The sequence below is a fragment of the Acipenser ruthenus genome, chromosome 27 (assembly GCF_902713425.1).
Source record: "Acipenser ruthenus chromosome 27, fAciRut3.2 maternal haplotype, whole genome shotgun sequence".
NCBI lineage: Eukaryota > Metazoa > Chordata > Actinopteri > Acipenseriformes > Acipenseridae > Acipenser > Acipenser ruthenus.
In genome coordinates, this window is record NC_081215.1 from 3,603,953 (window position 1) to 3,621,669 (window position 17,717).

The 17,717-nt window shown below is 38.4% G+C and overlaps 2 protein-coding genes across 3 annotated transcripts in view; both read right to left on the reverse strand.

Annotated features, from left to right (window-relative positions):
• The window catches only part of LOC131701842 (phosphatidylinositol 4,5-bisphosphate 3-kinase catalytic subunit delta isoform-like), a 65,635-nt gene extending 56,739 nt beyond the window's left edge, over positions 1 to 8,896 (reverse strand). The window contains exon 1 of the mRNA XM_059002235.1: positions 8,807 to 8,896. The gene's annotated coding sequence lies outside the window, so the exon portion shown is untranslated. The remainder of the gene's footprint in view (positions 1 to 8,806) is intronic.
• The window catches only part of LOC117432221 (transmembrane protein 201-like), a 68,902-nt gene that overhangs the window by 23,395 nt on the left and 27,790 nt on the right, over positions 1 to 17,717 (reverse strand). Inside the window, exons 9-12 of one of the 2 annotated variants that reach the window (XM_059002237.1) lie at positions 16,760 to 17,032; positions 13,460 to 13,594; positions 12,803 to 12,954; positions 10,307 to 10,425 (exon numbers count right to left, since the gene is read on the reverse strand). In XM_059002237.1, coding sequence (XP_058858220.1) covers positions 12,872 to 12,954; positions 13,460 to 13,594; positions 16,760 to 17,032 — 491 coding nt within the window. In that variant the 3' untranslated portion in view covers positions 10,307 to 10,425; positions 12,803 to 12,871. Of the gene's footprint in view, positions 1 to 8,806; positions 10,426 to 12,802; positions 12,955 to 13,459; positions 13,595 to 16,759; positions 17,033 to 17,717 lie in introns of those variants that run through there. The other variant, XM_059002236.1, reaches the window with a different exon arrangement.

Below are 17,717 nucleotides of genomic sequence, written 5' to 3' on the forward strand. Positions count from 1 at the left end.
GTTATCCTGTTGCAATTCCAGTGTCAGTTAGTTCTCAGAACAGACCTAGTCTGAGCTGAGCTGGTATATATATATATATATTATATATATATATATATATATATATATATATATATATATATATATATATAAAATATATTCAAGTTGAATATCCGAGTACTGTGAGCCTGACTAAGCTGCCAATTAGATACACAAGCTGGTCTTAACATCAGATATCCAGACATAACAAACAAACAAACAAACAAAACAAAAACATGCTTTCAAATATGAATCATTCTAATTGTTTAAGTAAGGTTGACATATTTTTAAATTCTGCGTCTAGCCTTGCGGTTCTTCACATCTGAATTTAAAACTGTGACCTGGTTTAAAATGGATTTATCTGTGGTGTCAATGGTTCAATAAAATCTTGTACTTCTACCAAAAAATCTCTTCTGTTTTAAGGTGACCCCCACCCCCCCTTCAGATTTTTCCAAAATGAAATTGCTGAACAAAAATCACACACAAGTAGAGACTTAAGCACTTTGTTGTGTCTTTTCATTCAATTCTTGTATATAACTTTACCAACCATCGTCTTCCATCAACTTCAGAATGTAAAGGATAGAACCGAGTTAAGTTACATTAGCTTTTGTCCTTGGCAACGCGCTACTATTAGTGAGAACAAAAGGGTTAAACCTCAGCTTCTGTTTCACTGCCGGGCAGGAAGCTACAAGCCTCGTGTGGGGTGTATATCCATTTATATTCTACAGATGTAATTCTGGCTCTTGGGGTACAATAAATAAGTGCATAATACATCACTTTCAACATTCTTCTGCATGTTCTGAATTTACACCAAATGCAGCCCTTAAAACGTATTCATTGCTGCAAAAGTTAGTTTCCTTCATCTTCAGTCTGCGACATCAACTTCCAGACCCTTACTCTAACTAACATCAAGGATACTAAAATGAAAGCTGATACTGTCAAAGCCGAGAGCAGATCAGCAAAAACGAATAGAACAGCATTAGCAGGTTTCGAATCACCGCCCACATACAGCGAGGCAAGCCAACCTTGGCTCTGTACGAAGGCAGATAATCATCACCTAGTCGCAGGAGACAGAATGTCTCCCCGGACTAACTGACATAGAAATTAACAGAAGCCTATAAATAAGTAATACACTGCACCAGTGAGATTCGTTCCCAGGACTGTGGGGGGGGGGCCAATTAGGAGAAACACCATTTATTCTTTTTATCTATTTAAATTAAAATCATATACTGGTTTTCCAAAACACCTGAGAAAATACTAGAATGAATCATCAAGCGTTGCTGGTGTTGTCAGAACAGAGGTGGTTTTTCATGGATTACTGTAAATATTCCCAAGCAAGTCGATGAACAAACCTCAATCGTTTGCAAGTTGCAATGTTAATTGTCTTGGGACTATTTGAGCGGTTTTGACATCAGCTGCATGAAATACACCCTGAAGCATTTTTTATTTAATGTAAACAATAGATCGCTCCCAGTGCACATTATCTTACAAAAAGGGAGAGATTTGCATTTTTGTTATTGTTAGCATCTTATAGCAATCATTAGATGATAACCACATATGCATTTGAAATCATCTACCTGTAGTTACGCTAGTCAAGGTAAGTATACAGTCAGTGATTTAGTGCCTGCAAGGATAACCCAGGAGATGGAATTATCACTCAACTTTATAATAAAGAACGAAACTTCTTTATAATAAAGAACTAATCGAATTCTTCTGATAATCGAATTATGACAGTGACATTTTGTACATGATGTTCCCAATCAAGAAACCTTCTAAAATTCACCCCTTTAGCTCTAAATATGTACCCTACAGCACTGCACTGTTCTGCAAATACCAGGAAGGCTGACTCTGCAAACAGGGCAGAAGAGCACAGCACACAACATGACAGGTTAACAAGGGGCTGTTCAGATAACAGAGGTGCTTGGATAATCTGGGTTCGGATAACCAAAGTTTTACTGTAGTGTAAAATATCACTAGGTTAATTCTGTGGGCTTTTTCCAAGCTAAAAACATCAACATTGGAGATTTGAGTGGAGAGCCAAGAATACTAAAAAGTTGATCTAGTGGGAATAACAGCAGGCTTTACATTATTCAGCATACCACGAACCACAACACACAAACTTCTGGGCCACCGATAAAACATTTTGCAGTTAGGCTAGTGAGGGACCTGCATAGGCTGGGATTGCCCTAAATGCATGCCTTTGGTGTAGTTTTTACATACACATTTAATGAGGATTTTAAGATATGTTTTTCCATCATTTTTGGAAACGGGTGACGCTTCTTTGTGTGTTTCTCACTAGATTTTAATTAATTTTGTTCCTCCTTTGGAAAATAAAATCAGTGCAAACTTTACCTGGCACCAGACTCTTTGTAAGCTTGCCTCTGATGACTCCTGGCTCGCAGTTCATCTAATAAGGCAACCTATTTATCCTTTAGCGTACTAATGTATATATTTCCTGTTACCCTGGTGCAGCGATAGTTTTTAAGCTGCAGATTTGCCTTCAGATGGTTTTGTAAAGAGAGGACGGCGCCAGCTCTGAAACAATCAGCCTTTAGAAGTAGTGCTGGGGCTATAATGAACCGAAAGAGATTTGAAACCCCAAAAAGGTTTTTGAGATATCTCAGCCATTTGAGAGAAAACCCCAGGCCTCACTCTCACTTTACCCCAGACTCGTCATGCAATGCCAAAAGTTCGACAAAGGTAACATATGGCATCAAAACGCATGGAACAAAATCTTCTGTATAATACGCTTGTGGTAACCGGCTGCAAAATGCTGTTAGGCTGGATTGCTAACATGCAAAACGCATAGGAGATCCTGAAATGACTTCCTGCCGTATACTGTAGCCTGCATTATTAAACTCATTTACCACGGTGCTGAAGATTTGAATGTGGAGGTTGATGCATTCCAGGGCGAATTGCCAGTGCTGAATAGATGCTCTAAAATCCTTCTGGTTTAACCAAGTGGGGTATATGGTGAACAAATCAAACCCTTAGTGCTAGAAATGAACATATGATATATTGCCCACCAAACTTAACTCCTTAGTTATCCTTGATTATCATGTATTTTCTGCATTTTAGACATCACACGATTAATAAAGGGAACATGTTATGCAGAATTGGCAATAACAAATTGCTATGCAGATTAATAATAAAGTACAAATACCAACCAAAATATGAATAGATTATAGCTACAATAATCATTTCTGATAATAGAGGGTGCAAACAGAGTTGCTAGCTGCCAGTATTTCTGTTAGAAAATATAAGAGTGTCAGAAATCAGTATTTCTGATTACGTTTAAGAAATAAATACAGCAAAAAAAAAAAGATGCTTTAACTTGACATCACACAAAGGATAACAATCCTATTATGTGTAATATCACAAACAAGAACACCTTGCATTAACACCAGTCACCTTAATAATCCAGCCCCTTTGAAAGAAACACAAAGGGATATTGAGAGTTTAAACACATATTCCAGGCACTTGACTAAAGAAACAATACTAAAAGGAATTAAGCTGTGGTATACACACTCTGTACAAACACAAGTGCTGTCAGGGTATAAACTTTCTACTCGTTCAGTATTAATTGTTACTGAATCTCTCTCAGAAGTTTTTACACTGTTTAATGAAAACAAGAATTAGGAGTATTGACAAAAACAGCAAGAGAGAGAATGGCCGACAAGCAGAAGCAAGATCTTGGCAAAGATACCATGAGCCGCACCTTGCTTAACAAAACAGAGCATTACTGCCAAATGGGTACGCAAATTACAAGGCTGCATAAGATAATTGGACCACCGTGATGTTAAAGAAATTACAGAATACATGCACTACACAATTACCATGTCTGATTAAAAATAAGCCTACTTTCCTGAATATGCATACAACATGTTTATTTTCTGATTAACCCTGGAAAACTGGCCAACACAAAAGTTAATGTATGGCTGGCAATGACACAGGGTCCATAATAAAACCAGACATCTTGTTCCACCTTGTTATATATGGCCTATTTAATTAAATGCAGTATCTGACCACATTTGTATTTAGGTATACTTACCTACTTATGAAATAGAAGTCAGACAGCAATATAAATGAGGTGTTCATGTGGTGAGGGGATGGTTGCAATATATTCTGTATAGCATGGACCACAGAATATCTGGAGTCATTTTAATAATCATACATGTATTAATTACTTTATTAGCGAGGACTCCCCCCCCCCCCCCCCCCCAATTTGACTGCAACACCATCTTGCCTTGTTTTCTTCTTGAAACAACCCTCCCTTCAAAAGCAGTCTTAATGTTCTTGGAATGACGTGGAAATAATCCACAAACCCAGCTATCGCAGAACGCTCACGTGATCTGCGTTTCTTCTTACAGCAGACAAAACGTGCCGTCTTTGTGTGGATGTTTTTAAACGGCACAATATCAGTATCTCACCAAAAGCTTCTGTGGAAAAAAAAAAAACAATTCCAAAGACTCTTGAAATCTGAAATATATTATACTCTTAAGAGGCATCGCCATTTTGATAACCCCACTGCTCATTGTCAATGTCGCTGCTTAGTGTGAAGGACCACAATGCTCCATGCAATGCATGTTATATAGGAAAATATTTCAATTTGTGCTAAAACCACTAGGAAAAAAATGACCTCCAATTTAACCTTGTTGCCCTAGTCATAAGGGTTAATAAAGTGACAAGCTTTGTCAACCCTTGGGGCAACATTTTTCCCCCCACTACAAGCCTCAACTCCAGTCAATATGACCCTATATATTACATTTTAATATTACTGCAATTCTCTCTTTTAGGGATATTAAGATCATTTATAGAGACACCCCCCCCCCCCCCCGGTTCCTAGTGTAACGGGCAGTGTTGTGTCACACACTGCCGTTACAGATTCTGTCCAGTCCCTGGCCGGTGAGATGAGATGAGGTGCGTGGGGTCACCAGTTCGCACCCAGCCTCCGCCCTGTTGCACTAGCATTCTCACACCGCTCTACCTTCCAGTTCCCAGAACTGCCTACAAAAGATGTCATGAACCCTGCATCTTGATGTTTCACTAGATAACAGAACATAACCAAATTGGTATTCTTACACACACACACACAGCACTGTATATACAGTTCCTGCTTGACTATTTGTTTCATATCATCGAGCTTGACGATCAGTTGATCATTTACATACTGTGCTGTTGAAAAAACACAGTTCGATTATCACTGGGGGTGAAAAAATAAAAACGTTATTAAAAAAAATAATAATAATCAAATTCGTTGATTTAAGTGTAGTTTAATAGTATTTTTGTGTTGTCTTAACAGAAAGATCAGACAAGATAAATGCAAACTTATAAAAACAGCATGCTAACAAGTCCTGCAACGTGTCTGGTACAAAAAAACAATAATAGCAATACATTTCTGCAATAAGATAGCATTTTGTCTGAAGCAGCATTGTTGAAAACCTTTGACGTTTTAAGACAAAGTCCGAACCCATTTGTCAGTTCAAGCTCTCCACAGGTGAGGGCCATTGGTGTTGATTGGGCCAATTACCAATCCAAGGTAAACGACTGAAGAAACAGTGGCTTGGATTTGTGTGGATTGCTGTTCTCATCCTCAATCCCAGCAGCTGTTTCTTCACTTGTTTTACTCTGAATGGTAAATTAGCCCAGTCATTATCAATGCCCCTCACCTGATTGTCTGCACCTGACTTCTGTGGAGAGCTCAATCCAGTATCAATCACAAAAGTTTCCAGTATCAATCAGAATAATCATTTAATGCAGTTCTATGTAAAAGATGACCGTGACAAAATGTAAATTGACAAGCAAGCTAGAAATAATTTTTTTTTTTTAAAAACTATCAACGCTGTATGTATAAGAGTTTGTTGTAAAAAGACATGCAGCAGCCCATTCAGGGTCACAGTAAATTTCACACAGCACAAATCAAACAGAAAATGAAACAATTACTGTGTTGCATGTTTTTCATTGATAAACATCAACTGAAAATTTGTAGTTACAATTTTAAAATGACCGACATATTCAAAATGAGTTGAGTAACAAACCATATTTAGTGCACAAGTTCGCAAAACATGTAATTATTTTGTGTTTTAACATTCCAAATTTCCAGCAGAATACACAGTCCATGTAAAAACAGAAGCTGAAATACAACTCAGCTGCTGACTGAGAATTGCAGTTGAAACCAAAATGTACACAATATTAGCATTGCTGGGCACACCATCTCCAAGTTCTTAAACAAATCTCTACAGACCTAATATTGGTGCCCAAAGTAATCTTCTTCTTTCAGACTCCTACCTAAATCAGCATTTAATTGAATACAATATAGACACATTTTTTAAAACAATTTACAAAAATATTAGCTGGTATCAGACATGTACAGAAGGTACAGCATAACCATAGACAACTGCAACAATTTGTGTGTTCTCTTCCGCTATACAGAAACAGTATATAGAAACAATTAGTCAGAAAAACCAGAGCCCAAAAGAATAAGCTACCATATACATTATATATACATACACAGTATTGTATATAACACCTCCAGTATCAATCAAAGTAGGCGTTATATTGTACTTGTTTAACACATTTACAGCGACTATGTTCTTTATGCACTAAAAGGTCGGTCCTGACATTATAGCAGCTTTAAACCTTGCATAAACAAAAACACTGCAAAAGAACAACTCAGTTTAAAACGACGTCTGCCCTAACCAGACACAAAATAAGCACCTTTGAATCTAATAATGTAACTTGCATTTACATTCCCCTTAAAAAAAAAATAATAATAAGTTTTGACTGAGCAGAACAGTTTCGAAGGGTTTCTCCGAGATGCCGTTCAGACAGTGCACAGCGGGTCGTTTTTCTTGTCTACCCAATTCCTGTATGAGGAAGAGAGAGAAAGAGCAGTACCTGGTCTGATCTGAAGTTCCTGTACACCGTTAAGCACCGCGGGAATCTGATGAAAGTTTTGTGGTGGTTATTTTTTTCTTCTTCCTGAACAGAAGTTATAAAAAGAACTAGACTTTTTTTCCTACTGTTGTATGTTTGTAGTGTATGTTACATAGCTGGTGCGTTTCTAGGCAATTATGACTAATTAATAAATCCGATGGGTGTTTTGATTTAATAATTCACACAAACACACACACACAGATTCAATGTTACTGCACTCACTGACCAGCGCTGTCTGCTGTAAGGTGAGATAATAACATTGGTTAAAATCCATTTTGAAAAGGCTTTATAAAACGAACGATGACGACGCAGACAAGGCATGTTTTAAAAAAATCAGAAAAGTCAACCTTACTTTTCAAGGAAGTATACAGATATATGCAATATAATAAATACATTACCATCAGAACACAGGTCAGCGACTGTAAATAAATCACGCAGACACACAAACCATAGAAAGCTCCACAGATGCAAAACACTGTACCTGATGTTTGTCCTGTGCATTGTGTGTTATGATGCAGTCTAACCTCATCAGGAGGCAAGACATATAAAATGCTGAAAGTACTGTACGTAAAAACCCTTCTGCACTCTAAACTGAAACCTGGCCAACTGTGTATAAGGTCTACTTTTCTTGCATCTTTTCATGTTACATTTACAAAAGATCTATAATCTCCAGTTAAGATTCTGTACACCAGATACACATACTAAAAGAGCAATGTTTGTTTGTTTATTTATTTTAATTACGGTGCAGTAGTTTCCAAATTTGGCACCCAAATTAAAAATACATAAAATAAATAATTGATCAAAAGCAAAATATACAAATATATATTTTCCCCCCTTTGGCTTTTAACGGGTAATTCTGTCAAAGACTGTGTTATTAGTGCAGGAGTAGATGTACCAGAGCCCTACAGCTATTTAATCTGTAAATGACTTCACTTCCTACATGGAGTGCAGCGTTCACACAATTACCTGGAATGCCTTGGGGAGCATTGACAGTACAAATCATTGCAACATCTACTTCCAGTGTAAAAACAGAGCTTGCTGGACCGGATTGTACTGAACATATCTAAAGACCCCACCTGCTATCTAGCATGCATATTGCTTCTACTGTACGACTGCTATTGCAGTAGAAACATATTCCAGCCATTAACACACATAGTATTCCGAGATTCCAGATCACCTGTGAGCTTTCACCTTCTCCTAATGATTGTTAACCTCAGGAATCTAGACTGCAGTGAAAGCTACCTTGCAGCCAGTTTGTCAGATTGCCATCAAGTCGGCGTGATTGTTTATTATTGACAAAAAATAAATAATAATATAAATGAGCCCTGGGTACAGTTGTTAAAGCAGTTGGACAGATTGCTCTCAGTCTCAGCTGCTTTAAAAATAAGGTGTATAAATGTTTAGATAAACCGCTTTAAATCTCCCAAAGATCACATGGCACATAGCAGTCAAATCGAGAGAGAGAGAGAGAGAGAGAGAGAGAGAAGGGGGGAGAGAGAGATTGAGAGAGACAGAGCGAGCGAGTGAGCGAGAGAGAGGGAGAGAGCGAGAGAGAGAGCGCGAAAGAGAGAGAGAGAGAGAGAGAGAGAGAGAGCGAGCCAGAGGGAGACTGCTGTCTCAACGTACACTAGCAACGTCCTTTGCTCTATTTGTTTTGAAGGCGAGTTATTCAGTTTCCTCATCAAGTCTGACTGCTAACCGATTCAGCTTGTTGACAGGCTGCTGTGCCTACAGCCCTCTGTGAAGCTTGTTTATCCAAACTGTGCTGTGTTACTGCAGGATAACATGACGGAATACTGATGAAAGTACTAGGAGAGTGATTCCACTTGCCGTATAAATCTTGTTTACGCACCTTTTCCTGTTGAATCCATCAAGATTCGCTCCCCTCAGGCACACCTTTTACCTACAGCAGACAACAAAGACATGCATGCTGTGTTTTTCTGTGCATGCCACGATAGTCTTGTTCAAAAATAATTACTCATTTCTTAATTACAGTAGTGATGCATGCCTCTGTGCCTTGTTTGGCAGACTCGGCATGACAAAAAAAAACAAAAAAACGTATTTTATTTGTAAAGCGTGCAACTGAAATCTAAACCCTAAGTATTGAAAAGTATTGAATTCTGTTAAGTGAAAAAACGAAGACCTATAAACAACAATTGTAAAACACAATGACTGAGATGGACGTCTCTATGTTATAATTGAGTGCCGTTTTAATGAGTAAAGATGAGACAGTGTTGTTATCAAACCTGATAGAGCTGAATAAATCCCGAAGCATCCCCACAGAACAAGCCTTGCTTTTACCAGTGCACATTAAAACAACATGGCAGTGGTATGATTTATTTTTACAAGATGAATCATGCTAATTCCACTTCGACTGCAGAATTTGAGGCAGTGACAAAGAGGAAACAGAACAGCTTTAAGCAAATTTACTACGGATCAGCTCAACTTTCACAGTCAGATTAATTTTGAGAAATGCACAGGCAAAATATTCATATGCATAAGTTACAGAGCAAACCCTGAGCAACGACGAGCAATTGAAAACCGGATTTATTTGATTTTGACTTTACCTGGCCATTGTGAGAATTATCCAGATTTTGTTATTTATCTTTTTCACATTCACTATTATAATGGCCCTTTAACAGCACACCATAATCACTAGGAATCTAGTTGCAATTATGTACCAGTAATCCAATGTAATGCAAAACTCTCAGTAGCCTATTTGCTCTAATGTATACATATAAACAGAGCACCATTAAAAGTACACAAGATAATGAATCTTTACATGGCGACCAACTAGCATAACAAGCACATATGCTATTCAAAACAACATCAAATTTTGTATTCAAGTTTTGTTTTTTGTCCTCATTCTTTCTAGTCTACTAAAAAAAGCAGGAAAATAACCTAGACCCATTTCTAAAGACTGCAGTAAACAATTGCTGTCAATATACATTTCAAAAACGACCATCTTACTGCGCACGCAAAAAGTACTACACAAATACTCCAAAGTTTGATCCCCATTGACATTTACTGTACATTTCTATATCCCGATTAGTGACTGCAAATACAGTAACAGCAGCACATTGCTTTGTATTTTAAATACCAGGAGACAACACACATCCTAGCACCACCAGCTTTCTAAGAGTTGCCTCCATGCTAATTACTTCCAAACTCATTTATCTATAATACATAGCACAGAATAAAAGTTAAAATCCCCTGCACTAGCCAGGAGTTCCAGGAGTCTTGGAGAAGCAGGCGGTTGCAGAGTCCGTTGGGTGCCATTGTGGGCCTGGATTGGGTTGAGGTTCTAGCAGCGAGCACCAGGAACATGTTGGCTGGAGAATCGAAGCAGCGTTGGCTTTCTGAATGCTCTCACTCATCTCAAGCTCTGGTAGAGGTACACAGAGGTGTAGATGATGTTCACCGTCAGACTCAGGCAGAGAAGACCTTGCAGTATGGAGTTCCCTAGAAGCCCTTTCAAAGAAAATTATTCATTAAAGAGACACATTGTAGTTAGAACTGAAACCGATTCCAACAAAATTAAAAACGGGGTAGCATTTTCCAATTTTTTTTTTTTTTTTACTTAAATCTTACAAGAAAGCAACAAAAAACACAAATCTGTAATTTACTACAGAAAAATAACCTGAACAGTACAGCACGTAACAGTACATTAAATTAAATGTTACTGCATCACTGGTGTTTCCCATGTATGTATTGTCACTTAAATCTTTAACTAATGAGTTTTGAATTAACAAAAAAGTTCAAAAATTAGATATTTAAAAAAAAATGTATTCAACAAACTATAGAATTACACACAAATGATTATATCAGACTAAAGCTATGACCAATTCATATTATAAAACAGATCGATATGTCCTGTTTGAGAAACGGTTATATTGCGACAGCTTTACAACACCATTCACCAGCTCTAAGATGCTCTGCAGCTGCAGACTCTTTCACAAGAGTCTCAAATGTTGCAGACATGGTTCATTCTCGTTTCAAACAAGCTTCAGCGCTGGACAGGTAAATAACTTGCATGCCTTGGTGGATATGTATTCTTTTTAAATAACAAAACGACAGTTCACATACAGGCCTATAACTGGTTACCTTTGCTAACCTTGGTTTGTAAGAATTCACGGTTACGATCAGCAAAACCGAAAGCTCCTGAACCTAGAATGTCCCCCCTCTCAACACTTTTCTACCCTACAAAACATATTCCCTTTCCAGTTATTAGAGAAACTCATTTTACTCTCTACTAGAGAGTCGCACATGGCAGTATTTTGTGTCCCCAGACGGTTTAAGAATTTCTAAATGCCTTCAGATTTCAAACCTCGGAAAAAAAAAAAAAAAAAAAAAAAGTAGAATGTTAGTGTGTCAGAGTGGAACTACATCCCATCCCACACCCCTAAAAAAAAAAAAAAGTGGTGGTTTTAGAAAAATCAGGAAATAAGCTGGAAATGACTTGTAATGAATGAAGAGCGTAGTTTTTCTGGTTGTCATTTGGAGGGAATTCCTTAATGCACTAACAGTTTTAAGGTGAGGGTGCTTTTATCAGATTAAAACAAGGGCAAGTTATCCCCCAGAGGGCAACTGAGGACAACAGTTTTTTTTATTTTTATTTGTTGTGTAAACAAGGCATTAAAAGCTTGGACAAATCAGGATCACAAACAAATACACAGCAACAAGCATGACCAGGTGTGCCCCTAACCCCTTTTTAATTTCCAGCTGCATCTCACCCCTCCCTTTGATCCTTGATGCTACATGGTATTTCAGACAGAAACTACTACCAATCCATTTTCAATACCAGGACTTTTTATTGGTGTGGCTCGTCTCTCTTTGCATTCCAGGTGAAATCGGGTCAAATTCTCGCCAGACTGCAGCGCTGTTGTTGTCTTAGGCAGCTTAAGTGAGCTCCACATAAATCCATTGAAGAAACCAACCCTCAACAATCAACATGCCATTTGAATTATTAAGTCAAAGACTCCTGACAATGGTTCTCTTGGGTTGTTTTAATTAATATATATATGCTCTTAAATTGTGAATTTCTTCATTGTGAAAGGGGAATGTGACACATGTGGATCTTGATACAATATACCAAAGACAGTGGCATTGCCAAGAAAAGCTTTTTTCTACTGAAAGAGGGATGTCTTGATTACTAGCCTTATCTATATAGGATTAAAGTGCTATACATAACTTCTCTCTAAAGCCTATCCTTCCGAACAATTATATGCAATTATAAGACAGACTTGCTGTCAATTTAGTCATTGGTAAGGATTACGTTTTGCACAAGCTTACAAATCAGCAGCACAGTTTTATTGGAAAGGCGTCAAAGAACGCAAGGCAGAAACTTCATTTCCTTCAGCGTTAAGACAACTACCCAGGATTACAGTGCGCTCAGCTGGATTGAACACGCACATTTCCCCTGATCCCTTGTTTACAAACGACTAGCAAGAGCGTTTCGATTAGCTGGCATTTAATCAATCTAAATAGACCCCTTTTTCCACCTATCCATCTATTTCATTTTGACTTCAAACCTGTCAGCATTGCAAAACATGCAGGCAGTGTGTGGTTTAATTTGATTGGTTTTAGTTAGCACTGCCTCTTTACTGATTCAGCATTGCATTATACTTGCTGTACATATCAGAGGAAGCTGTACCAATTCCCCTCTAACACCACACGTCTAAAGAGAAATGATCTCCAGCAATTGTCTATGCATGCATCAATATTTTGCTTCCTGCTAAACAGAAAATGTCAAGCCTTTTTACCCAACGTGCTGTTGGCGTTTAATAAGCATTATAAGCTTTTTAAAAAGAGGTCTGGCGCAAGTGACAGCAAGCTATCCATGGCTTACCCTGCGATGCGTTTCCTACAGGAGGAAGCAGAGTGAAGTAAAAGCATGGCCACAGGGAAACCATGCGTGTCAGCAGGTAGTACTACCGCTAATTACCGCCGTGTGTGGAGATTTGTGATTTATCTGTTCTGTCAAAGACCTCAGATCAGGATCTAGATAAGATGAAGAAATAACAAGGAAACCTGACAAATTAAAAACCAAACCAGGCAATTTATATTAGTTGAAACAATAGGCCATGTCCTGCCAGTGGTTGGTTGGTTGGTTAGTAGGTAGGGTAGGTATCTATCTATATGTATGTATGCATGCATGCATATATATTTTAATTAAAAACAACAAGTGGCATTAGTCAATGTATTGCCAGTGTTGTTACCCAATTGGTATTAATATGAATAAATCACATTGACTAATTCTCTTAGCCGTTAAACAATGTGTGTAAAAATATGCCCATATTAAAACCAACGCTAGTTTTATGCAAAACATTTTCATCTTCGTTAACATGCGTTCTAATTTAATGAACCGATTTGAATACCGTGTGTGAAAGCTGTTTCACAGTTAAACGCGTGTGTGAAACGAACGTCAGGATGTTTTAGTTTAGGATAGGGTTAGTAAAGGCACGGCTGGTGAATCAGTGACAGGGTTGTATTCGAATGTACCTACCCTTCAATCCTTTCCCACTGTCAGGGCAGTCACCAGTCGTAGTGTCCACCAGACAAGTGGAGGACCCGGACGAACTTCCCCTCTTTTCATCAAGTTCATCGAACACACTGCCTCCCTCGAGAATGGATTTAGCATCTAAGCAAGAAAAAAAAAAGCTTTTAAAACAACATGGTCTCTGTATGGAGTTAAAGCCCCACAAAACAAACTCGTTTATCAACACATTTGTTTACTTGCAGTATCCATATTAATATTTACAAGAAAAGTGTTGCATATTCATGTAAAATATGTGTTAGGGAGAACATGATTTTTGATGTAGTTTCTACCATTCCAACAGCCAAGTTGTGTTATTTGCTTTTTATATAGCAAGCTATAATGTTCAACCCATATGAACGTGGACTGCACATGAGAGCAGGCTGCTAGTCCGAGTGCATGCTTTCATTCTTGTCTCAGCAGGTGCGGATGCCCTGCTAAACGACAGACTGCATGCTGCTTTTGGTTATTCATGATGGATTTTGTTATTGCAACCCAGACAAAGCCATAAAAACTGTATTGTTAAAAGGCGATAATGAAGTGTTTAAATAAGCCAGCTCAAGAATGTGTGCACGTACAGCTATGACCCAAAGTTTACATCACCCTATAGAACTAACTAGTTCTGCTTCATAAAGTCGAATGAAACCTGCTGAATAATGTCACGTTAACATGTTGAATTACATGCCGTTCTGAAGTATATTCCATATACTTAGAGAAAAACTACAAACATGTGACATTTTGAAATCTAACATGAAATACTGTACTGCTATTATGGCTTCCGGTAGACTTCTGCGATATCATTTTGTAGTTTCTTTGATTACATGATGTTAAAATGAAAGATAATTATAGTTCATATAGTTTTTTTATTTTTTATTAATGTCTCATTCCTACAATTCTAGGTGATGCAAAACTTTTGGCCAGAGCTGTAATGTAAGCTTTTAAGCACAATTAGACAAATGAAATACTGTTCTGCACAATGAAATTAAGAACATTCCTCAAAGTTTGCCCCTATTTTTGTCTGAAAGCAATGAAACAATTTCAGCGTTTAAAATATCAAAAATAGCAAAACTGCACCACTCTGAAATCACTTACAAAACATGCCCATGGTGTTCAATATTCAGAGACACGAGACACAGGTTAACATTTTTCTTTCGCAAAACAAAACAGAGGAATATGGAATAGTAAATTCGTATTCCATAATGGCAACTTGAACATTTTAAATGGGGAGTTTTTAAATGTTTTTACTGTTTCAATTCAATTTGATGTACTTCTTAACCATTAAATAAATGAACACCTAATGCATTACACTCACACACACACACACACACACACAGACTATCAACACTTCCGTTTTAAACAGATGTGCTCCCAGCACAGACCAGCCACCTCTCAACAGTTCAATCAGGAGACCTGTTCAGCTCTTCAAACGCTATCTGGCAAAGGCTTCGTCAGTGTAATCTTTAAAGACAGACCCAAATCCTGAAGTCACTTTCTGCCCTGCCCATTTCCTGTGAACCTCCCTCTGGATCCGAGCAGGCTCAGGTGTAGCATTTCCTTTTCAAGAGACCTCCCTCAAAGATAAAGAGTTCCCACAGAAGGCAATAATGAGCTAATGTGATACAAAATGGGAAAATGCGGTTATGTAAAAATTGTCTCTAGGTCTATTCTAGTTTCACTGCAGTACCAGCTAGAATTGTCCAGAGTATGCTTTGAGGGGTGCTGTAGTCATAAATCCATTTTCCTAACCCATTAACTTCAGTAGAATCTTCACCGATTCCCTTGCTGTGCAGCTGGATTTTGTCCTTCACTTTAAACTGAAGATTACAGAGCACTATATACACTAAGGAACATCTCTCTCCATGTTGATCTGCATCTAGTCCTGCATCCTTTCTTTGCTGGCTTTCTGCAGCACAGAGAGAAGTAAGGGACAAACAAGCGCAGAGCAACATGAAGGCCAGGGAAGGGCCGCTCTGCAGCGTTAATTCTCAGACAGGCTTTATGGAAGTAAAAAGCTGAACCAAACTGTTAAAGACACTGATTTCTAGTACATTACAGCGTAACCCTGGGCAAGTAATGCATCACATTCAATAATCACAGATGCTCAAAGGAACTGACACCGGATAAATTAAGCTCCAAAGCATGAGCCTGCTTTTATAAATTTCCCTAACGTTAAGAAAAAAAACGGGAAAAGCATCCTTGGCAGCCTCTTCGTCTCTCTGGGGCACGGTTAATTCATTTTAAAGACTATATTAATTCACACAGACACACAAAAACAACTCTTAATGCAACTTTGAAATGATGCCAAAACGTATTAATCTTGACGGTTGTGTGGAGACAACTTTCCAACCGTAGTCTATTCCTACAAGCCAAAAAAAGCAACTTGTTTGGCGGAAGACTATAGCCATGCGCACTTTGCACAAAAAAAAACAAACAACATTTTGACACCAAGGTTTGACTCGGTTACAGATAAGTTTTTAAAAAAAAATTGTAAATAAGTGGTTTTGATCGAAGCCGATACTGTTAATCCGGCACACATCCTTTGTTTTGGGGTTTGATGCTTTGAAATCCTCTCTTTACATCAAACAGTAAAAAGTGTAGTTTGATTACATGCTTATAATTATACCATGTACTGTACCAAAGTGTAGAATTCACAAGGCAAGCAAGGATCTCAATCTGCATCTGTTTAAATAACCACTGACTGCTACACCAATATCCTCCTTACAAAGCTGCATACAAAATCAATCCAACAAGCTCTTCACAAGCTGTAAGAATCACAAGCTTTCATGGAAACAAAAATCCAAACTTATAAAAGCAGAACCTGTGATTCAAGCGCTCGCAAAACAGAATACATATTGCTGGCCATTCTCCCTAGTTATATTTTCCTCGAGCCTGAAAGCCTAAAAGGTACATCCGAAATACTCTTGGGATAGAGATGCGAGACGTCTTGCCTTAATATAGACATAGATCATAACTGGAGTTTGGAATTCAAATGTCACAAACTGGCACCTGATCATAGCTGCATGCAAAATGTTTGGGGAGAAACTGTCACACAATTGCCTCATGTCATTTGTTCATAAAACCATGAAAAACAGGTAAACATGTGGGCAGGGTGTATGCATGGGATGGATCCTCCAGATGTCGGAAAGAAAAAACAGCCGATCCTGCACAACCAGAACTCTCTGCAATCAACCACGTTCGTTTTTCCAAAATGAAAGCCGTTAGGCTTGCCCACTCCGACTCCGTGACTCAGCCAGATACACGCACACATACCGTGGTTGTGTGCTGGAAGGGCTGAGAGCTCAGGTGTAAAAACAGGACCCCTTGTGTTGTTGGTGTCATCTGAAGCCGTGGGAGAGGGGAGTGCCTCACTGTGTGATGTAAACAGCTGCAGCTTCTGCCCCTTCAGGTTGAGGCGCGCAGGGCTGATGAGGGGGCGCCGGCCCCGTGCAGAGCTGGAGGTCGAGGTCACCGAGCCCGCGATTGAGGGCGTTGGGGAGGGACCAGGGGAGGACGGGCGGCTTCCAGATTTAAGGGAAAAATAATCTGTTCCGAAACAAATAAATAAATAAAAAACAAACGCATGTAAATAAAGCTCAGCTGCTTGTAATGTGAATCCCAGTGCATGTGTTCCTGTTAAATGTCAGAAACTACAGCTATGGTCAAAAATTTTGCATCACCCTATAGAATTAACTATATTGAACTGCTTTGTAGTTTTCCATATACTTAAACCGACAGAAGTGACTTTTCGAAATCAAATACTGTACTACTATTATGGCTTCCGGTAGACTTCTTTGATTACATGGCATTAAATAAAACACTAAGTTTTTTTTTCCCCACCCCGTTATGTCTCAATCCTAAAATTCTAGGTTGATTTTAAATGGTTAAAAATTCCACGACAAACCAATTTTAAGCTTTTCCCATATTTAATAACCTGGACATAATGACCAGTTTTATGGTAGCTGGTTAATGAGTGTTTGTTAGAGGCATGTTTGATTGAACACTGATTTAACCCAGTATCATAGGAATATCCTATTTTCAGTGGCATGGGCAACATTATGACCTTGCCATAGACTCGTACATTTGTAGAATGCAGCAAAGCTCAAACATAGTAACAGCATTTCAGGTCAATAATGATCCCTTACCCTTTGAAACCACAGAGCCAAACCCTTGTTGCTACATTGACAGGTGCCAGGCAGGGGTCGCAGACTGCTGGGCTGAACTTTTAACT